The sequence below is a fragment of the Lactuca virosa genome, chromosome 5 (assembly GCF_052849685.1).
Source record: "Lactuca virosa cultivar CGN04683 chromosome 5, Lactuca_virosa_CGN04683_v6, whole genome shotgun sequence".
Taxonomy (NCBI): domain Eukaryota; kingdom Viridiplantae; phylum Streptophyta; class Magnoliopsida; order Asterales; family Asteraceae; genus Lactuca; species Lactuca virosa.
Genome location: NC_136430.1, coordinates 316,452,457 through 316,474,336, shown reverse-complemented (window position 1 = coordinate 316,474,336; position 21,880 = coordinate 316,452,457). Strand labels below are relative to the sequence as shown.

Below are 21,880 nucleotides of genomic sequence, written 5' to 3'. Positions count from 1 at the left end.
AGAATTTATGGGTTCTAGTCTCATTCGAGACATAGGTGATTATTTAGGAATATATTACTTTTGCTGTTGAAAAGAATACATTGATTAAAATATAAGCCGGCCTGCATCTTCATATATAAAATATATGCCACACTTCAGTAAAATCTAATTTAATCTTTCTTTCGGTGGTTTCATTTGGTTTCTTTTTGACTTGGCTTCTGTTTATATTAGAAGAGTCGAGTTGTTATTACAAATAACAAACACATTTCTTCAAAACCTCATAGATATCTGAATATTTTTTTATTTTCAAAATTTTGGAAATCGTCAAATCAAATGACCCATGATCTACCCTCTTCCGCGTGTGACAATGAGTTGGATCCCACTTGTTCCCAGAACTCTGAAGGTTTCTCCTTCACTTTGCTTCCTTGATCCTCCATATGGAGCTCGCAGCTGACTTTTTTAAACCACGTATAGTTGACATCTTTATGACCCTAACGTATATAAATACCTTGCCTCCCTGCAGACCTGCTATGCCTTCATCATCTCATACACTAACTAAAAACAGTAACATCGTTCATACACTTCTTTGATACGTAAATAATATCCAGCACTCTTCGGTAGTAATGGAGGTTTTTTCTTCTCTGAACAAAACACTTATCCTGCTGATTCTCCTGTTAGCCACCTTGGCGCGAGGCCAAGGCAATCGGGGTAGAGGTCAGGGCACCCGGGTTGGCTTCTACAGGGCCACATGCCCAAGGGTCGAATCAATAGTCCAATCAGCGGTTCAGTCTGCTGTCCAATCCAACCCCACTATTGCACCTGGTTTACTTCGGATGTTTTTCCATGACTGCTTCGTCAACGGCTGTGATGCATCTATACTAATTGAAGGCCCGTCAACTGAAAAGGCTTCCGGACCCAACTCCCTACTGAGAGGCTTTGAAGTTATTGATGCTGCAAAGACTCGGCTCGAAACTGCATGCCCTGGGGTGGTCTCTTGTGCTGATATTGTTGCCTTAGCAGCCCGTGATTCTGTAGTCCTGGTAATTATTAAATGTTCCACTAACAAGTAATATCCTGTCAAGTTGTTTGTTAAGATATTGTAGTTAAATGCAAAACTGTGGTCTTTATTCGTTTTTCCAATGTCTTTCAGACGGGTGGTCGTAGGTGGCAGGTGCCATTGGGGCGGAGAGATGGATTGGTTTCACAAGCATCGGATACTGCTAACTTGCCTGCGGCTACCGATCCTATTACTGTTCAAATTAGAAAGTTTGCTGATAAAGGTCTTAACACTCAAGATCTTGTAACTCTTGTTGGTAAGTGCAGCAAAATAATGTACAATATATATCTACTACAGAGCATGGAATAATGCATCACCATGCATGCATTAACTCATAAATCAATTAAAGATGTGTTTTTTTTTCTTTATGATCAGGAGGACACACAATTGGAACAACAGCTTGTCTGCTATTCAGCTATAGACTATACAACTTCAACAATACCAATGGACCTGACCCGGATATAAACCAAGCATTCCTACCACAGCTCCGGGCCCTATGCCCCAATGGCGGTGATGCGTTTAGGCGTGTGGCAATGGATACCGGCAGTGTTAATAGCTTTGGCAATTCCTTCTATGAAAACTTGAGGAATGGACGGGGAGTTATTGAATCCGATGCAAAGCTATGGAGTGACAGGAGGACTCAGAGGTATGTACAAGGGTTCTTGGGTGTTAGAGGCCAACCTGGATCGCGATTCAACGCTGAGTTTGGAAGAGCAATGGTGAAGATGGGTAATATTGAGGTGCAAACTGGGAGACAAGGACAAATTCGTAGGGTTTGTACGGCCACCAATTGGTAAAAATGTGGATTTAATGAGGTTCATAACGTGTTAATAGCATCAGTTTGCATTAGGCCAATTGAAATTTTATTGATTTGTTCAAACTGGAATAAGATAAAGGATTGAATTGTTTAATCGAGAATTTATATATGTATTATTTGATGATTTTCCTGATGACGAGTAAAAATATTCGAAATTTTCTTGGTCAAATGTCAACATGTGAGGTAATATTATTAGGTTTCTGTTTTCCAGTTAAATCTCATATTGATAGAGATCTGCACTCTGATCATCTATGCTAGGATATTTATTTGAAGTCTCCCTTCCTATTTCCTTCAAGTGCGATGAACAAAACTATATATGATACTTCCATAGGTCATTTAATCTTAACTGAATAAGCATCTCATGCCGGTCTAATGAATGAGTATTATTTTCCCATTTTGGCCAGAGAATGGATCAAACTATGCATAAAAAAAAAATACATCAATCTACATGTATAACATTCGTCCAAGATTTATTAGGAGGATGGGTCCACACTCCACACATTTATATAGGACCGGCCGAAATCACTAACGCCCTTGATGAAGATACCATCATATTGATATGAGATGAAAGAAACATGGAGTGCATGAACACCACCAAAAAACCAAAGGGTTTCTAACTCAACGGTATTAAGTGGTGTCCTTCTTTTTTAAAGTTGAGGGTTCAAATCTCGTTGTGGACATAAGTGGAATTAGATGTGACTTTAGGAATATATTTATATATTTATATTTGCCGGTTTGAAATAGATCTAAACCAATGTTTTAAACCGGCCGATCGAACCGGTTGGACTGGGAACCGGAGGAGAGAACGGTTCAACTATCACCGGTTTTATGTTGATTTCTGAACCGAATTGAACCGGTCGGTTTTTAGAAAAATCCGGTTGAACCGGTCAAAATAAACCGGTTGAACCAGTTAAAACGAATAAAAACACATGGAAAGCACCATTTGAATAAAAACTTTGGTGATTTTTTTCAAATCTATTTAGTTTTCTCTAAATAAAAACAGATGGTAAATGTTATAAAGTTTTTTTTGATGTGTTTGTATTCATCTAAAACTATATTTGTTTCGGTGTTATATTTATTTTCTTTTTGACGTATATGGATTGATGTAAAACACTAAAACTTATGATTATGTGTTATTTTAATGTATTTGGATTGATCTACAACTTATTTTTATGTATATTTCTAAAGTTTAAACTAGTAAACGTCAAATTCATGATTTATATATGTATGTATGTGTAAGAAAATAGGAAAAAATATGAAAATTATAGAAATCGGTTGACCCGGCGATCGAACGGGTTAAACCGGTTGAACTAAAAATCGGTCACCATACCTGTTCAACTAAAAAACCGGTTTTTAAAACATTGATCTAAACATTACACTATAAGAAACGCAAGCATTAGCGGCGACATGCATCACTGCTAAAAAGCAGGTTTGTCGCTGCTAAATCATTTAGCGGCGACCTGTCGTCACTAAAAAAGTCGCCGCCAATGCCTTCTAACGCTGCAAATGCTATGTCGCTGCTAATGCTTACAGTCGTCACTAAAGGAGCCACAGTTAAAATATTTTTCTTATTTTTTATTATTTAACATTAAAATTATAAAAAACACTATAACATCTATAAAAACTACTACGAAACTTAATTTTGCAGAAAAATATTTCGAAACATTAACGACACTTAATACTATATCTAATCCAAAATATTAATCCATAGACATCTGGTCCAAAATATTCATCCAAGCAGAGTGCAATATATCTAAAATACTAATTCAAACAAAACATTTCATAAATCCTAAAAAAGTAGCTACTCGTCCTCATTACTCCCCTCGTTTCCTTCGTTTTCATTTTGTGACGACAATTAAGGATAAGTGTGGGACGGAACCGATACCGACCAATATCGTTCACGATTTCCCGATTATCGAATTTGATCTAAAGTCAATCCGAGTACCGTACCGAATTAACGTTACCGGTACCGGTACCGGGAATGGTATCGATACTGACGGTACCGAATCCCGATTTCGTGATTTTGGAGTAACGAGTATCGTCCCATATTTTTAAATTCGATACGGTTCGTTACCGGTTCCGGTACGGTACCGATACGAGATCAGGATTTGGTACAAACTGCTCATCCCTAACGACAATGAGCAAAACCAGTCTTCCAGTACCGCACAACAGACCGGGTCTTTTAGCATTATTTGCAGCATTTCCAACTACAAAGAAAACAAAATATATTACCAACGTATCATAATAGCATTGCACTTTCCAAAAATTACCAAAATACAAAATACAATCATATCAAACTATAACCAACATATCATTATAGCATTCTAGTTTTCAAATACACATAAACATACCACACAATATTGCATATACATTATAGCATTGTACTTTTTCATTTTCCATTATAGCATTGTACTTTCCAAAAATTACCAAACTACAAAATACAAACATATCAAACTACAACCAAATTACATGATACACAATATTGCATATACATTATAACATTGTACTTTTTTTCATTTTTCCATTATAGCATTGTACTTTCCAAAAATTACCAAAATATCAAACCATAGCTAACATATCATTATAGAATTATACTTTCCAAATACACTTAAACATATATCATACACAATATTGCATATACATTATAACATTGTACTTTATTTTTCATTTTTCCATTATAGCTTTATACTTTCCAAAAAATTACCAACTACAAAATACCAACATATCAAACTATAATCAAACTACATGATACACAATATTACATATACATTATAACATTTTACTTTTTTCATTTTTCCATTATAGCATTGTACTTTCCAAAAATTATCAAAATACAAAATACCAACATATTAAACCATAACCAACATATCATTATAGCATTCTACTTTCCATTATAGCATTGTACTATATACTAAACAAACAATTACCAACATATCATTATAGCATCCTACTTTTTTTCGTTTTTCCATTATAGCATTATACTCTTCAACTTAAACTAACAATTACATGTGATTGTGGTGGTGGTTGTGTCATCGGTTGTTCCTAATCGTACATAGACACAACTGTTGAAGGTTTACACCCAATGTCTGATATCTCCACCTCGAAAACCCAATATTCTTTCAAGACAATTTTTTTATATTATTTGGTGTTAGACCGCTTGCTTCCGAAGAAGCTTAGGTTTGTTGATTGATCATTTGGAGTAGAACATTCTGTATTTTCAAAAAATGATAAACATCAAAAAATATGAGTAAATTACACTACTGGTGTAATTTTTCGACGAGGAAGTTGTGATGTTGATGATTTTCAATTGATTTTGAAGATGATGTTGCGATTTCAATCGGTTTTAAGAAGGAAGATAAAAAGGTAGATCGATCGAGAAGAATGTGTGAAGTTTTCGGCGAGGAAGCGTACCTTTGAAACCATTCTTCCCCTGCCTCTTGTTCACCTCTATGTGCATCTCCGGTGAGCTGTGACTCGTCAAAAAACCCCCAAATTGAGTGAGGGAGGTGGTGGTCGTTGGATATGAAACAATTGTGGCGTAGATGGAGCTTAAAGAAGAGATAAGGCAGAAGTAGATTCGCGAGAGTAGATATCGACAATAGTATAAGGATCTGATTTAGGTTTTTTTTTTAGTTTCTTCCATTAAAGAACTAGTAAAAGCACATAACTGAGAAACACCTAAATGGTTGGGTGGGGAAGTGGGTTGGGGTTTTAAGTGGGCCCATATCTAATTTTAATAAGTTATAAATAATAAATAATAAATAATTTATTTTAAAAAAATAGTAAGGGTATAATAGTCTTTTTAAGTCCATCAGGGACCCAACTGTAACATCCCAAAATTCAAGCCCAAAAATTTCATTTTTGATTAATTAATTCATAAAACATTTATTAGAAAATATTGTATAAACACGTCATCTCGAAAAAAACCAAGTATCATGTTTAAAACCCACAACATAAACAAATGTCATATCAGAGTACAATCCCAGAGAACACCATGCGGAAATTCATGTGTGTGTGTGATGCCATGCTACGCCGCCGGCTCCTTCCCCTTAGACGAAGAGGTACCTGAAACCAAAACTGAAACCGTAAGCACAAAGCTTAGTGAGTTCCCCCATCATACCACATACCATACTATATCATCGGTATCTTTCAACCGGTAACCATTCATCGGTATCTTTCAACCGGTAACCATTCTTCGGTATCTTTCAACCGGTAACCATTCATCGGTATCTTTCAACCGGTAACTGGGGACTATTCCACCCCCTACCACTAACATACAATACAAGATATAAGCATACAGTCAGGCATATCCGGGTACTGACCTACCCCTTGGTCCTAAGGACCACTATCAGGGAAACTATCCCTACCATGCACGTAACATATCATACATATATAACTCATAACCAAACACATAACCATACCAAGATGAATATCACAAAGACAATCATCTTCTAAATAATCCTCATTGGTGGGCCGGCATTGTGGCCGTAGACCCACCCCTATTGGAAGGTAACTCACCTCGTACAAGTGGCTGCTGATAATCTGTGCGGGAAACCTCTGTCCGCTGCTGCTCCGGAAATCCTCCGGCTACAAACCCCATAAACACTCAGTTAGAAACTGATCTCTATACTTAGGTTAAAATGACCATTTACCCCCAACCAAGTCAAGTCAAAGTCAAAGTCAAAGTCAACTTCCAGTTGACCCGACTCGCCGAGTTGGGCCGTCAACTTGCTGATTCCCTCACTCTCTACTCGTCCTCATCCGTGACCCTACTCGTCGAGTTGGGCCGTTAACTCGACGAGTTCTTCTCTCATTCGAACGCCCCATGAAAACTCATCCGACTCGCCGAGTTGATGAACAACTCGTCGAGTTGGCCTTTATCTGATGAACCAGATCTGTCCTCAACTCGCCGAGTTCTAAGGAGATTGCCTTGGACTCGCCGAGTCCGTTCATGCACTCGCCGAGTCCCATGAACTTCCAGCACAATGGCTTAGTCCAGAACGTTGGGTCACTCCCTGGGACCCCCTTAAAACCTTTCCACACTCAACTGGGTTCTTTTGACCCTCAACAGAAAGGGCAAAACCCTTAGACTCGCCGAGTTCAATAGTGGACTCGCCGAGTTGGTCACGTCCATACCCTAAATCTTTGCTTTCTGATGTACATCCTTTGATCAAAAGATAGATCCAAGCTTCTACAATCGATCTAACACGTAAAGTTACAACCTTTACGTGCTTGCATGGGACTTTGAGCTCAAAAGGACATAAAACAAGCTCATATGGCACATGGAACCTTTCATGGGTGCAAAAGCAACCCAAATCTGCCTAGTGACTCTTTGAATGATGTCTTTCAGAAGCTCAAACCCCAACCACGTTTGCAAACATGGTTGGCTACCAAAATGGCTCATAAAAGCCCTAAATCTTCCCAAAGAGGGATCTAACAAATGAAAGAGCAAGGTATAGACTTTATACCTTCTGAAGACTGCAAATGATGCTCACAACTGAATCCTTCTAGCCTCCTCTTGATCATTCAAACTTTTCCTTCTTCCTTGAACCACAAAATCACCAAGATCACTCTAAATGCCTTAAAACTCTTCAATAACGGCTAGGGTTTGCTATGGGGGTCTTCTGGGAGGAAATGGGACGAAGGAGGCCGAGTTAAGGTGTTTAAATAGGGTGCACACCCCTGGATTAGGGTTTTTGTCCAAACAGGGTCTACTCGCCGAGTCCGGGGACCCGACTCGCCGAGTACATCACTTAAACCCCGCGTCCCATCCCGCTTCTACTCGGCGAGTTGGTCCTTCAACTCGCCGAGTCCAAGACCCAAAATGCTAAACATTTAAAGATTTGATAAAAGAATACGTACCAAGAACTAGGTGTTACACCAACGCACAACAAAAATACATTATAAAAAAATAGTAAGGGTATAATAGTCTTTTCTGGCCTTTATAAATTTTTGCCAGAGTCGCATCAATGCGCTGCAACAACTAAGCACGCTCGGGATCCAAGTTAACCTTATCAAAATCAAACTTATTCTACAAATACAAAAAAACACCGAATAGGGTTTACTCTAATCTTTTGGAGGGAAAAAACACTGAGTTTTTTTGGAACATTAGCGGCGATTATGTCGCTGCTATTGACGTTGCATCAATGCTCTGCAACAACTGAGCACACTCGGAATCCAAGTTAACCTTATTAAAATCAAACTTACTCTACAAATACAAAAAACACTAGACAGGGTTTACTCTTTTATTTAGGGAAAAAAACAAAGTGTTTTTTTAGTATTAGCGGCGACGATGTCGTTGTTATTGACGTCGCCGCCAATACTTTACGTGATCTTCGTTTACGGTAGTTCGATTAGGTCCAAATCAACAGATAGGGTTTACTTTTTTCTTTTGACGCAGATAGTTGTTTTCCACCTTTAGCGGCGACGCACACTATTAGCGGCGACACGTAACCCATAAATTACGTGTCACCGCTAATAGTATGCGTCGCCGCTTTGCCTTTATTTCTTGTAGTGTTAGTCACGCCTTTATAACAGGCCTCGACACTCCAATGAGGGATAAACCTTGAAGTTTAGCCAAAGAAAATGCAACAACATGAAGTAGCTTGTTGCATCATTAGACACCTTGTCCAATCATTATTCAAATAGGTTATGAAACTAGCTTTTAGGAAGCCATTCAATTGACGTCTTTGATTAAGAGTGCCTCAAATGTAGCACACATGTGTTGAAGTGATCCTCTTGGGGCCGTTCACAAATAGAAAAATATATGTAACATCATATGTCATATAGAGATCGATCGTAAAGGTTAGATACCATATAACAAATGTAAGACTTTGATATGATGTAGGATCAACAATTAGTTTAACAGAGGAGGCATGGTTTGATACTAAACATGATTACACGACTAAGAATCTTGTTACATACTTTTATTGGATAAGAAACTTAACAACCTCTTATGGACGAGGTTGGCAAAGATTCCAAGAATACAATAAATTTCTTTTAATCCAATTATCAAAATTCATAAATACGTTGTTGCAGTAGAATTATTGAAGAACTTTTAAGGAGAATATCATAAACATATAAATAGAAATACTCCATTACATGACCCTAGTAAATAATAAAAGAACAAACAAAGAGATTAAGCTAAGATACAATGTGTGTAACATATTTGGCAAATTAATTAATACGTTGATGGGAAGCTTGTTGAGCCTATTTTTTTTTTTTTACCACAGAAAGAGCATTGTAATTGAAAAATATAATCATGAAATAAAAGTCACAAAAGACTAACTATTGATGCATATAAAGTATATCTTGTAAATGGCAATGAACAAATATATTTTCCATATCAAACTGATGAACGGCATAATGTTGAGATATGACTAGATTAAGAATCGTACAAATGGTAACCATTTTTATAACCATGCTCAAAATCTCATTATATTCAAGAGTAAATTACACGAATGGTCCCTATGGCTTGGGGTAATTTGCGCGTTTGGTCTCTAACTTCTTTTTTAATTCGAAATGTCCCTACTGTTTGTTTTTGTTGTATGCTTAATTAGTCATTGTCTTACCTAAAAAGACTATTTTACCCTTGATTATTTTATTTATTTAAATAAACACACCTCCAATCTCACCCCATCTCACCTTATCTTACCGTAAAAAGACTATTTGAATTTATTTAAATAATGGCATAATAGTCCTTTTAGGTAAGACATGGACCAAGCGCGTAACAAAAACAAACAGTAGTAGCATTCCGAGTTAAAAAATAAGTTAGGAACCAAACACGCAAATTACCCAAAACCATAGGTACCATTCGTGTAATTTATTCTATATTCAAATGCCATGATATTGGATTTACCATTAGTAACCAAATGTGCCTTAGAGCGACAAAAACTACCATCATAATTAAGTTTTTTTTTAAAACCCCATATAAAGATCTAACACGGTTCACATTGAGATCATGGAACAAGAACCCATCTACCAAGTGAAACAATAACATGATACTCCTTATCATGTATCTAGTTGGGATCCTTCAAAATATCGTAAATGCAAACAGGGCATAAAAGAATATGTTAATGTGTGTGCATGATCATAGCAAACTACTGTACGACTAGGTTTTCTATTGGTCTTATTTGGATCACACAAAAAGGAAACTAAGCGAACAATATACTTATTATCCATATCACTTGAGCCCTTACAATAGTTATGAGCAGGGACGGATGCATGAATTGATAATAAGTGTTGCCGGTTTTTTTTTCCGGTCAAACATAATATAAAACCGAAAAATAATTCATTACGTCTAATACAAATAAGCAATCCATTACATAAAAGTTAAAAACATAACAACGATCTGTCATCTATTACAATTTAAATTTGTCTTCTTCTTGTAGACATCGTTTGAAACTGTTCTATTACCTTTTCATTCTCAACTTTCACAAGTGCTTCGGTCTCAACATACCAAAGCAACGCGTCGTTCAAAAACTCGTCGCCAATCTTGTTGCGTAAGTCGGTCTTCAAGAGCTTCATCTTCGAAAAACATATTTCTACAATTGCGGTCGCTACGGGTAATATCAAAGACAACTTTAAAAGCTTATAAACCAAATGATAAGATCGATGTTTCCCCGTACTAGCCATCAAACGAGAAAGCTCGGAAATTCCTTTCAAAGTGGTAAAACGCTCATCTTTGATGCAAGAGTGATACAATATCTCAAGTTGTCCTTCAAGATCTATCAAATCCTAATCATCAAAGTCATACTTGTACAACTTAGCCAACTTCAACAACTTTGATTTGTCAAATTTGTACAAATGAATCATAAGGGCTCAAAGCACCCATGTATTCTAGTAATTTGGTGCTTGTTTCACTAAAGCGATCCTGATATTCTGTAAGTTGCATATCCATCACCGTGTTGAAGATTTCAACCTCAAAATGAAATCTATTGGTCTTTGTGGTCGTATGGTTTTTCGCACCAACATAAAAAATCCTCCATTTCCAAAGTAGCAATATTATGTGGTTGACAAAAAAAGGATACATTTGGCAAAATGCTATCAAACCCCGTGTCTCTTAAAGATTGCAATGCGTCCATTTTCCCTCTAACCATCGAAGCCGCTTCTTAAATGTCTAGATTTTTTTTTTTGAAGTTGTTTTCATAATGTACCAGTGAGGCGTAAAATGTCATACATCATATATAAGTAAAACACGAACTCACAAGATTTAAAATATGCTAAGATTCCAGACGCTTGTTGACGGTTTGCCAATGACCCTCCATCCACTTTCACAAATTCTAAAACTACAAGAACATCTGCAAACAACTTCATCAAACTTGTGAGTGTGTTGAAATGTGAACCGCATCTTGTATCTCCCGCTAGAACAAGTGTAGTCTCTTGATTTAACCCTCTTCCCATTTCAAGCTCACCACCAAGGGTAACCTATAATTCAACATTAAGCTAAATAACTAATAATTTCACCAAATAATCCAATAGCTTCAATAAAAACATACAAATTACACCAAATCAAAACTGAACTTCAATAAAGACAATAAGACATAGCAATTTTATTTCACCAAATCAATCAATAAGTCAATAACATCAATAAAAACATAGCAATTTCACCAATTCAATATAAAAACATAGCAATTTCGATTTCAACCTAAACAAATTGGTAAAATTTCAATTTTCAAACACTTATTTGCTTTATTCTTAGCTACGGCTTGGAGATTACTTGGATTCAAATTGAACAAATAGGATTAGATTTTTGCTACTCAATCAACAAGACACTCAGGAAATTAGAAGACATTAGCAATGGAAATCATGGAAGCAGCGAGCAGCGAAACCGTCTAGTCAACACAGGAAGCAACGAAGTGCCGATTCCCGAACACAATGCATTTAGTCTCGAATCTCGATGCCTTTTTTTTCTTTTTGCTTCTATTGAATAAGTGTCCGGTCCAAACTCTCATTCTCCTAATTGGATCAAAAGATCCAATTATCCAAATGCCATTAGGCTGTTTTACTTATCTTTTTGGGCTAAAATTAATAGGATTTTTGGACTAATAATTAATAAGTTTAAGTTGTAAATATATTTTTGGGTTTGGTTGATCCAATAGAGTGACAATTTTTTTATGTAGTTGTCAGTTTTTTTATGTAGTTGCCAGTTTATTTTATGTAGTGGCATAATAGGTAAAAAAATTCAAAATTTTTCCACTGCATACACGGGAGCTAGGTGTTGTCGATGCCACACCGGGCACCTAGGCAAAAACATCTCAGCGTATGAATGGAAGTGAAAAAAGCCTTATTCTCATGTAAATATCATATGGATTTGATGATGTCAAATATATCGCTCGTTATAGACTGTCAACCTTATCTAACTAAGTGTAAATATTATGCTTAAAATTCTCTGAATCCATTCTTAGACACTTAGGTTGTGTTTGTTTTTTTTAAAATAACCTCTTCTAACCTCTTAGTGCTGCGCGGCGCAGCACACGCGCAGCACTTTTAAGTTTGCAGCAGTTTGTTTTATAAAAGACTTCGGGCTCAAAAACATCTTCCCGTCCTCTTCCCCACGCAGCATTGGGCTTGGCTCTTCTCACCACTTCTAACCTAATTCTAAACAAAAAAAACATGGACGCCGCATTCTGTTTCCTTCTCCATCTTCGTTCTCCATCAATTCCTTGAAATAAGTCGATCCCTTCTCGTCGCATCCTCCAGCCGCTCGCCTCTGCCGGTCGCATCTGCCGCTCAACGGTCGTCGGTGCTGCTCGTCGGTCGCCGCTGTCACTGCCCGATGCACATCTTTGCTGCCATCGTCTTCAACATCACATGTTAGGTTTTTTTTTTTGATTTCTTATTTGATTACCGAATCTATGCAATTGATTACCAATTTTTTGATTTGAGTACGGATTTTGTTGATGAGATGTGAATAATCCTTACTAAAATCTTTGTTGAATGTTGAATTGTTATGAATGTTTAGGTTTATGAATTTTCTGCTCAAATTTATGTTTAGATTTATGAAATTTTGTGCTGAATTGTTATGAATGTTTGGTAAAATCATAATCTTTGCTGAAATCATATGCTTATATGTTGAAATCATAAACTTATATGCAAGTTTATATGTTGAAATCATAAATCTTATATGCTGAAATCATAAATATTTGTTGAATATGTTAAAGTCTTTGCTAAAATGGATTTTTTTAACTTATTTGCTCAATTGTTATCACTTGTATTTCTTGAATGGAGATCAAGTTTATGCTTATATGCAAGTTTGTGCTTAAATCGTTGAATATGCTAAACTTTTTTGTTGATTGTGTTGTATAATCTTTGGTTATATGGTTTTTTTTTGTTCATTCATGATGCATTGTTGTTGAATATGCTAAACTTATTTGTTGATTATGTTGAAATATGATTAATCTTTGTTGCTAAAGTATGTATTCTATATATATATATATATATATATATATATATATATATTGTTATTAGCAATGGGAAATAAACATACATGGACTAATGAGCAAACAAAATGCTTATTGCTCACTTGTATTGAAGAAGTACAAACTGTGGGTAGAAGAGGTTTGAGTTTGCACAAACAATCATGGCACAAGTTAGGAACAACCATTAAGGAGAAGTATGGCGTGGATTTGAATCAACGACAATTAAAAAACGTCTATGATAACCTATAAGCCAAATACACAGGATGGCTATACTTAAAAAACAAAACTGGAAACCTTTACAATACACAAACAAATACTTTTAACTTAACAAATGAGGAGTGGGAGGACTTTAAAAAGGTATATATATATATATATATATATATATATATATATATATATATATATATATATATACACACACACATATATATTTTTATATGTATATTGTTTATATAGTTGCCATTAATTCTTATATTACTTTTGTTATATTGATTGGGTTTAGGGACATCCGAAAGCCGCTTCTTTGAAAACCGTCCCATTGTTGTTTCCAGAGCTTTGTGCAGAACTCTTTGATGGAAAAGTGCATCTGGTAATCTCAGTTATGCCACATCCCAAACACCATCGGTACAGGGATCATCTTCTTTCCATGTCGCACCACTAAAGCTTATGGATGCCCCTTCCATTAACATAGATGAAGATGATTATTTTTCCAATCATACTAGTGAGCATATATTTTACTCAGCCACCACCTTCTGTTGCTTCACCTTCTGCTGATTCACCTTCTGCTGTTTCACCTTCTGGTAACCCCAACAAAAGAGCTAAACCCTCAACTCCTAGACCTCGAGCTCATAGTGCCTCACCTGATCCACCTTCGTGTCCCTCGCCTAAAGCTTCTATTACTGCTGATGATTTAGCACTGGAGATGCAAAAAGCTCTACGCCATTTGACTCAAGGGCCAACAATTCCCCAATGTTTAGAGAAACTTGAGTTGCTCGAGTTAGGCCCAGTAGACCCTCTACGATTTGCCGTGTATCACATTTTTGGAGGGACCATGAATATAAGAGAGATGTGGGTAAATTTGCCCAATGATCCACAAATATTAAGAGGATGGATCGAGATGATAGCTACAAGTTTAGGAGTTTTAAAGGATGGAAAGATTGTTCGTTAAGTTTATGTGTTTGACTTGTTTTGGTTTTAATTGCATGTTTTGGAACTATATTGTTATGTTTTTTTGGTTATTTGCTACTTGGATGTTATTTGTAGTATTTGGTACTTGAATCTTATGTTATTTGGTATTTGACTTTTATGGTATGTATTTTGGTACTTGAGATTTATGTTATGTTATGCTATTTGGTATTTGAATCTTATGTTCTGTTATTATCTTATGTTATGTTATGTTTTGTTGATTAATAGGTTCGTAATGGATCACGACAAAAAGATACTACTCATAATTCTAATGTACTTGTACGTCCGCTACTTTTGGAAGAGGGGTGTCAAACGAGTGCGGGACAACGATTCGGAAATGACGGGACATGAATTTATGTTAGAGTTACTTCACCGTAATCCTCTACAATGTCTTGAAGTTCTACGCATGTCCCGTGAATCATTTGTCCGACTATGTGCTCATTTTAGAGTAAACTACGCGTTAAAGGATAGCAAACATGTGTCGGTTGAGGAGAAGATGGCAATATGTGACTTCAACATGATGTTTACGTTTGTTGTAGCCGGTTGGGAAGGGATAGCACACGATTCTAGAATTTTATCAGAAGCATTAGCAAATCCACATGCACCATTCCCGCTTCCACTATCAGGTAAATTTATGGTTATTTAAATAGTTTTATCTTAGTTTGAAAAATAAATTACTTTTTCTTGTTTTTTTTACAGATAAATATTATCTTTGTGATGCCGCCTATGCAAACATTCGAGGTTTTATGGCACCGTACCGTAATGTAAGGTATTGGCTTGGAGATTTCCGTCGAAAACGTGCATTAACGAATAAAGAAAAATTTAACCATGCACACGCAAAACTTTGGAATGTCATTGAGCGTGCTTTTGGTGTCTTGAAAGCACGATTCCCTATATTGAAGAGGATGACACCATTCTCGTTGGTTACACAACGAAACATTACCCTAGCATGTTTTGCGCTTCATAATTTTATAAGAAGAGAGGGACTACGTGATGAGTATTTTGCACGATATGATGAACCAAATGTCTCGGTTCGGAATAACAATGCAGTCGTTGATAATGATGAAGATGTGATTCCAACACATGGTACTGTAGCGGACCGTGAATATATGATCCAGTTACGGGATGAAATTGCCGAACAATTGATGCAAAATATGGAATGAGAATTATTAAAGTTTGGTTGTATGAATTTTATTTAAAAATGTTATTGTAAGATTAATTTGGTTGTTTGAATTCTATTTCAATGTTTTAAGACTACAATTATTAAATTTTTGGTATTAAAAAAATATTTTCGGTTTATTAAATTACTTTATTTTAAATTTTTTAATATCTGCAGCAGCCTGCACACGTTAAAAAAACAAACATACTTCTCATTACAGTCTGCAGCACTTTAGTCAACCTCTTCTGCTGCAGAGGGCTGCAGAGGTGGTCCGCAGACTTCAGACAGTTTCACTTCGGAAAAACAAACAGCACCTTAGATGAGAAACTAAATCACCAACAAGGATTTTTGGTTAGAATTTCATATATGAAGATATTGATTCGAAGATCATACATTACACTTAACATTTTGCGACAAAATGATTTAAAAATAGAAAAAACTAATAATAAAAAGAAAACATGTGAAAAAACACTTGAGAAAACACCATATTTTCTCACATCCAAGAAGCATGGTGTTTTCTTGGAAGCAACGAGAAAAGACACCATGTTTTTATAGGAAAATATGGTATTTTCTTAGTCTACAAAAATTTGGTATTTTCTCAAACTTTTATAAAAAATACCATATATCCCAAGAAGATATGAGAAAACATCATATTTTCCAGAGAGAATATAGTATTTTTCTTAGCGAGGCTTGAGAAAAAAATATGGTCATCTTCATTTTCGCAAGGACCCTACGAAAATACCAAAAACCATGTGAAAATGGCTAAAGACATCATTTTTTGTTTTCGCATCGATTTTAGCATTTCTCAAGGGTCCTAACAAAAATGATAGTTATTTTGTGTCCTTTGCTTAATTTGGCTAAATCTTTGAAAAAGTATAGGAGATTTTTCTAAATTTGTGTTTTTTTATATTATTATTATTATTGGATTTTTTTTTCATTTTTAAAGCGATTTTTTTTTTTTGAAATTTTTCTTGGAAATATCTCCCAGACTCTAATCTAGCTAGCTGATTGATGAGTCATGACATCAGGACTTCTTATTTCGCAAATCTCAAAGGCCAAATTCCAAAGAAATCCCAAAAATCCAAAACAAAAGTTCCATTTTTTCATATTTTCTTTCATTTTGATTCCATCTTTTGATGTCCGGATCAAGCAAAAGTCTAGGTCCATGTTTTGAAGTCCCGATCAAAGGCCCCTCCCTCGGCCAACTGAAGTTTTACTGCAAACTGCAGCGGTGGTTCACTATTCAAACTATAGGAACAAAAAAAAGAATATCGAAAATGATAAATTTTATGTAGACATTTTTAGAGTTCACCGGCAACGATGGTAAGAAAGAGTGTACATGCATTTACCGTGGCAAGAAATACAATTACGCATCTAGTAGTGGTACATCTACACTAAAGATAAGTGTCAAGTAGGTTTAACACATAATCTATAGTTGATATTTTTGGTGAGTTGGGATGATATGGCTTAGTATGTACTAAGCCACTCTTATGTAAGAGAAAAATTATGGTTTGAAATGTAAAGAGTTGAATTATAAAGAGCTGAAGAATGGTTTTGATATTAGATAAAGCTAAGGATAAAGGTTTGGGTGTTAGGACTTCTGATATTTTTGGTGAATTAGGATGATATGGCTTAATAAGTACTAATCCACTCTTATGTAAGAAAAAAATTATGGTTTGAATTGTAAAGAGCTGAAAAATGGTTGTGATATTGTAACATTAGATAAAGCCAAGGATAAAAGCTCGGGTGTTAGGACTTCGAACGATCAACTCGTGATAAGGTGATAAGGCGAGTAAAATACATTCCACCTTAAAAAAAATACCAAGAGTATATATGTTTGCAGTATTTTTTTTAATACCCTAAGCACCAACATTTTTTACTGTGCAAAGCAAATTTTTAAAAACTTGTTTTTTAATTTAATTGGTATGATGATCGGTTCTCGTTTCAACCGGCCAATTTCTATAATTTTCATCTTTTTTTAATTATTTTTCTAAACGTACATAGACATTCACAAGTTTAAACATTAAAAATACAAATAAATACAAAAATTGTAGATCAATCCAAACAAATTTAAAAAAAAAAGCATATAAGCATGAGCTTCATATCGATCCGCGTAAATAAAAAAAATATGATACGTAAACAAAATTTTGTTTTAGATGAATACAAATTTTTTGAAAATTTCATAACATTTATCTTGTGTTTTTATTTAAAAAAAACAATGTTTTTTTATGCAAAAATGATTAATTCTCATGTGTTTTTATATAATTTAATCAGTTCAACCGGGTTTTTCTAAAAACTGGCCGGTTCATTCCAATTCAAATATAGATATAAAATCGGTTTTAGTTAGAACCACTTCTTCTCCGGTTCCCGGTCCAACCGGTTTGACCGACTGGTTCAAATCGGTTATTAAAACATTGATGCAAAGTTATACCAGAATTTATGGGTTCTAGTCTCATTCGAGACATAGGTGATTATTTAGGAATATATTACTTTTGCTGTTGAAAAGAATACATTGATTAAAATATAAGCCGGCCTGCATCTTCATATATAAAATATATGCCACACTTCAGTAAAATCTAATTTAATCTTTCTTTCGGTGGTTTCATTTGGTTTCTTTTTGACTTGGCTTCTGTTTATATTAGAAGAGTCGAGTTGTTATTACAAATAACAAACACATTTCTTCAAAACCTCATAGATATCTGAATATTTTTTTATTTTCAAAATTTTGGAAATCGTCAAATCAAATGACCCATGATCTACCCTCTTCCGCGTGTGACAATGAGTTGGATCCCACTTGTTCCCAGAACTCTGAAGGTTTCTCCTTCACTTTGCTTCCTTGATCCTCCATATGGAGCTCGCAGCTGACTTTTTTAAACCACGTATAGTTGACATCTTTATGACCCTAACGTATATAAATACCTTGCCTCCCTGCAGACCTGCTATGCCTTCATCATCTCATACACTAACTAAAAACAGTAACATCGTTCATACACTTCTTTGATACGTAAATAATATCCAGCACTCTTCGGTAGTAATGGAGGTTTTTTCTTCTCTGAACAAAACACTTATCCTGCTGATTCTCCTGTTAGCCACCTTGGCGCGAGGCCAAGGCAATCGGGGTAGAGGTCAGGGCACCCGGGTTGGCTTCTACAGGGCCACATGCCCAAGGGTCGAATCAATAGTCCAATCAGCGGTTCAGTCTGCTGTCCAATCCAACCCCACTATTGCACCTGGTTTACTTCGGATGTTTTTCCATGACTGCTTCGTCAACGGCTGTGATGCATCTATACTAATTGAAGGCCCGTCAACTGAAAAGGCTTCCGGACCCAACTCCCTACTGAGAGGCTTTGAAGTTATTGATGCTGCAAAGACTCGGCTCGAAACTGCATGCCCTGGGGTGGTCTCTTGTGCTGATATTGTTGCCTTAGCAGCCCGTGATTCTGTAGTCCTGGTAATTATTAAATGTTCCACTAACAAGTAATATCCTGTCAAGTTGTTTGTTAAGATATTGTAGTTAAATGCAAAACTGTGGTCTTTATTCGTTTTTCCAATGTCTTTCAGACGGGTGGTCGTAGGTGGCAGGTGCCATTGGGGCGGAGAGATGGATTGGTTTCACAAGCATCGGATACTGCTAACTTGCCTGCGGCTACCGATCCTATTACTGTTCAAATTAGAAAGTTTGCTGATAAAGGTCTTAACACTCAAGATCTTGTAACTCTTGTTGGTAAGTGCAGCAAAATAATGTACAATATATATCTACTACAGAGCATGGAATAATGCATCACCATGCATGCATTAACTCATAAATCAATTAAAGATGTGTTTTTTTTTCTTTATGATCAGGAGGACACACAATTGGAACAACAGCTTGTCTGCTATTCAGCTATAGACTATACAACTTCAACAATACCAATGGACCTGACCCGGATATAAACCAAGCATTCCTACCACAGCTCCGGGCCCTATGCCCCAATGGCGGTGATGCGTTTAGGCGTGTGGCAATGGATACCGGCAGTGTTAATAGCTTTGGCAATTCCTTCTATGAAAACTTGAGGAATGGACGGGGAGTTATTGAATCCGATGCAAAGCTATGGAGTGACAGGAGGACTCAGAGGTATGTACAAGGGTTCTTGGGTGTTAGAGGCCAACCTGGATCGCGATTCAACGCTGAGTTTGGAAGAGCAATGGTGAAGATGGGTAATATTGAGGTGCAAACTGGGAGACAAGGACAAATTCGTAGGGTTTGTACGGCCACCAATTGGTAAAAATGTGGATTTAATGAGGTTCATAACGTGTTAATAGCATCAGTTTGCATTAGGCCAATTGAAATTTTATTGATTTGTTCAAACTGGAATAAGATAAAGGATTGAATTGTTTAATCGAGAATTTATATATGTATTATTTGATGATTTTCCTGATGACGAGTAAAAATATTCGAAATTTTCTTGGTCAAATGTCAACATGTGAGGTAATATTATTAGGTTTCTGTTTTCCAGTTAAATCTCATATTGATAGAGATCTGCACTCTGATCATCTATGCTAGGATATTTATTTGAAGTCTCCCTTCCTATTTCCTTCAAGTGCGATGAACAAAACTATATATGATACTTCCATAGGTCATTTAATCTTAACTGAATAAGCATCTCATGCCGGTCTAATGAATGAGTATTATTTTCCCATTTTGGCCAGAGAATGGATCAAACTATGCATAAAAAAAAAATACATCAATCTACATGTATAACATTCGTCCAAGATTTATTAGGAGGATGGGTCCACACTCCACACATTTATATAGGACCGGCCGAAATCACTAACGCCCTTGATGAAGATACCATCATATTGATATGAGATGAAAGAAACATGGAGTGCATGAACACCACCAAAAAACCAAAGGGTTTCTAACTCAACAGTATTAAGTGGTGTCCTTCTTTTTTAAAGTTGAGGGTTCAAATCCCGTTGTGGACATAAGTGGAATTAGATGTGACTTTAGGAATATATTTATATATTTATATTTGCCGGTTCGAAATAGATCTAAACCAATGTTTTAAACCGGCCGATCGAACCGGTTGGACTGGGAACCGGAGGAGAGAACGGTTCAACTATCACCGATTTTATGTTGATTTCTGAACCGAATTGAACCGGTCGGTTTTTAGAAAAATCCAGTTGAACCGGTCAAAATAAATCGGTTGAACCGGTTAAAACGAATAAAAACACATGGAAAGCACCATTTGAATAAAAACTTTGGTGATTTTTTTCAAATCTATTTAGTTTTCTCTAAATAAAAACAGATGGTAGATGTTATAAAGTTTTTTTTGATGTGTTTGTATTCATCTAAAACTATATTTGTTTCGGTGTTATATTTATTTTCTTTTTGACGTATATGGATTGATGTAAAACACTAAAACTTATGATTATGTGTTATTTTAATGTATTTGGATTGATCTACAACTTATTTTTATGTATATTTCTAAAGTTTAAACTAGTAAACGTCAAATTCATGATTTATATATGTATGTATGTGTAAGAAAATAGGAAAAAATATGAAAATTATAGAAATCGGTTGACCCGGCGATCGAACGGGTTAAACCGGTTGAACTAAAAATCGGTCACCATACATGTTCAACTAAAAAACCGGTTTTTAAAACATTGATCTAAACATTACACTATAAGAAACGCAAGCATTAGCGGCGACATGCATCACTGCTAAAAAGCAGGTTTGTCGCTGCTAAATCATTTAGCGGCGACCTGTCGTCACTAAAAAAGTCGCCGCCAATGCCCTCTAACGCTGCAAATGCTATGTCGCTGCTAATGCTTACAGTCATCACTAAAGGAGCCGCAGTTAAAATATTTTCCTTATTTTTTATTATTTAACATTAAAATTATAAAAAACACTATAACATCTATAAAAACTACTACGAAACTTAATTTTGCAGAAAAATATTTCGAAACATTAACAACACTTAATACTATATTTAATCCAAAATATTAATCCATAGACATCTGGTCCAAAATATTCATCCAAGCAGAGTGCAATATATCCAAAATACTAATTCAAACAAAACATTTCATAAATCCTAAAAAAGTAGCTACTCGTCCTCATTACTCCCCTCGTTTCCTTCGTTTTCATTTTGTGACGACAATTAAGGATAAGTATGGGACGGAACCGATACCGACCGATATCGTTCACGATTTCCCGATTATCGAATTTGATCTAAAGTCAATCCGAGTACCGTACCGAATTAACGTTACCGGTACCGGTACCG

The 21,880-nt window shown here is 35.8% G+C and overlaps 4 protein-coding genes across 4 annotated transcripts; 3 read left to right on the top strand and 1 right to left on the bottom strand.

The window, feature by feature from the left end:
* Positions 1-497: 497 nt before the first annotated feature.
* LOC145117374 (peroxidase N1-like) lies at positions 498-1,947 on the top strand. Its single transcript, XM_079053671.1, has 3 exons — positions 498-1,019; positions 1,130-1,292; positions 1,412-1,947. Exons 1-3 carry the CDS (start codon positions 603-605, stop codon positions 1,831-1,833), a joined length of 1,002 nt encoding a protein of 333 aa, XP_078909797.1. The 5' UTR covers positions 498-602; the 3' UTR covers positions 1,834-1,947.
* Positions 1,948-10,146: 8,199 nt separating this feature from the next.
* LOC145113104 (uncharacterized) lies at positions 10,147-12,497 on the bottom strand. The gene is made up of 4 exons (XM_079049203.1): positions 12,468-12,497; positions 11,106-11,279; positions 10,269-10,589; positions 10,147-10,152 (listed from the first exon to the last, which is right to left on the bottom strand). The coding sequence occupies exons 1-4, from the start codon at positions 12,495-12,497 to the stop codon at positions 10,147-10,149; spliced, it is 531 nt and encodes a 176-aa protein (XP_078905329.1).
* A 2,298-nt stretch (positions 12,498-14,795) lies between these two features.
* Positions 14,796-15,621, top strand: LOC145113103 (uncharacterized). Its single transcript, XM_079049202.1, has 2 exons — positions 14,796-15,084; positions 15,158-15,621. Exons 1-2 carry the CDS (start codon positions 14,796-14,798, stop codon positions 15,619-15,621), a joined length of 753 nt encoding a protein of 250 aa, XP_078905328.1.
* Positions 15,622-18,546: 2,925 nt separating this feature from the next.
* LOC145117343 (peroxidase N1-like) lies at positions 18,547-19,996 on the top strand. Its single transcript, XM_079053639.1, has 3 exons — positions 18,547-19,068; positions 19,179-19,341; positions 19,461-19,996. Exons 1-3 carry the CDS (start codon positions 18,652-18,654, stop codon positions 19,880-19,882), a joined length of 1,002 nt encoding a protein of 333 aa, XP_078909765.1. The 5' UTR covers positions 18,547-18,651; the 3' UTR covers positions 19,883-19,996.
* The last annotated feature ends 1,884 nt before the right edge of the window (positions 19,997-21,880 follow it).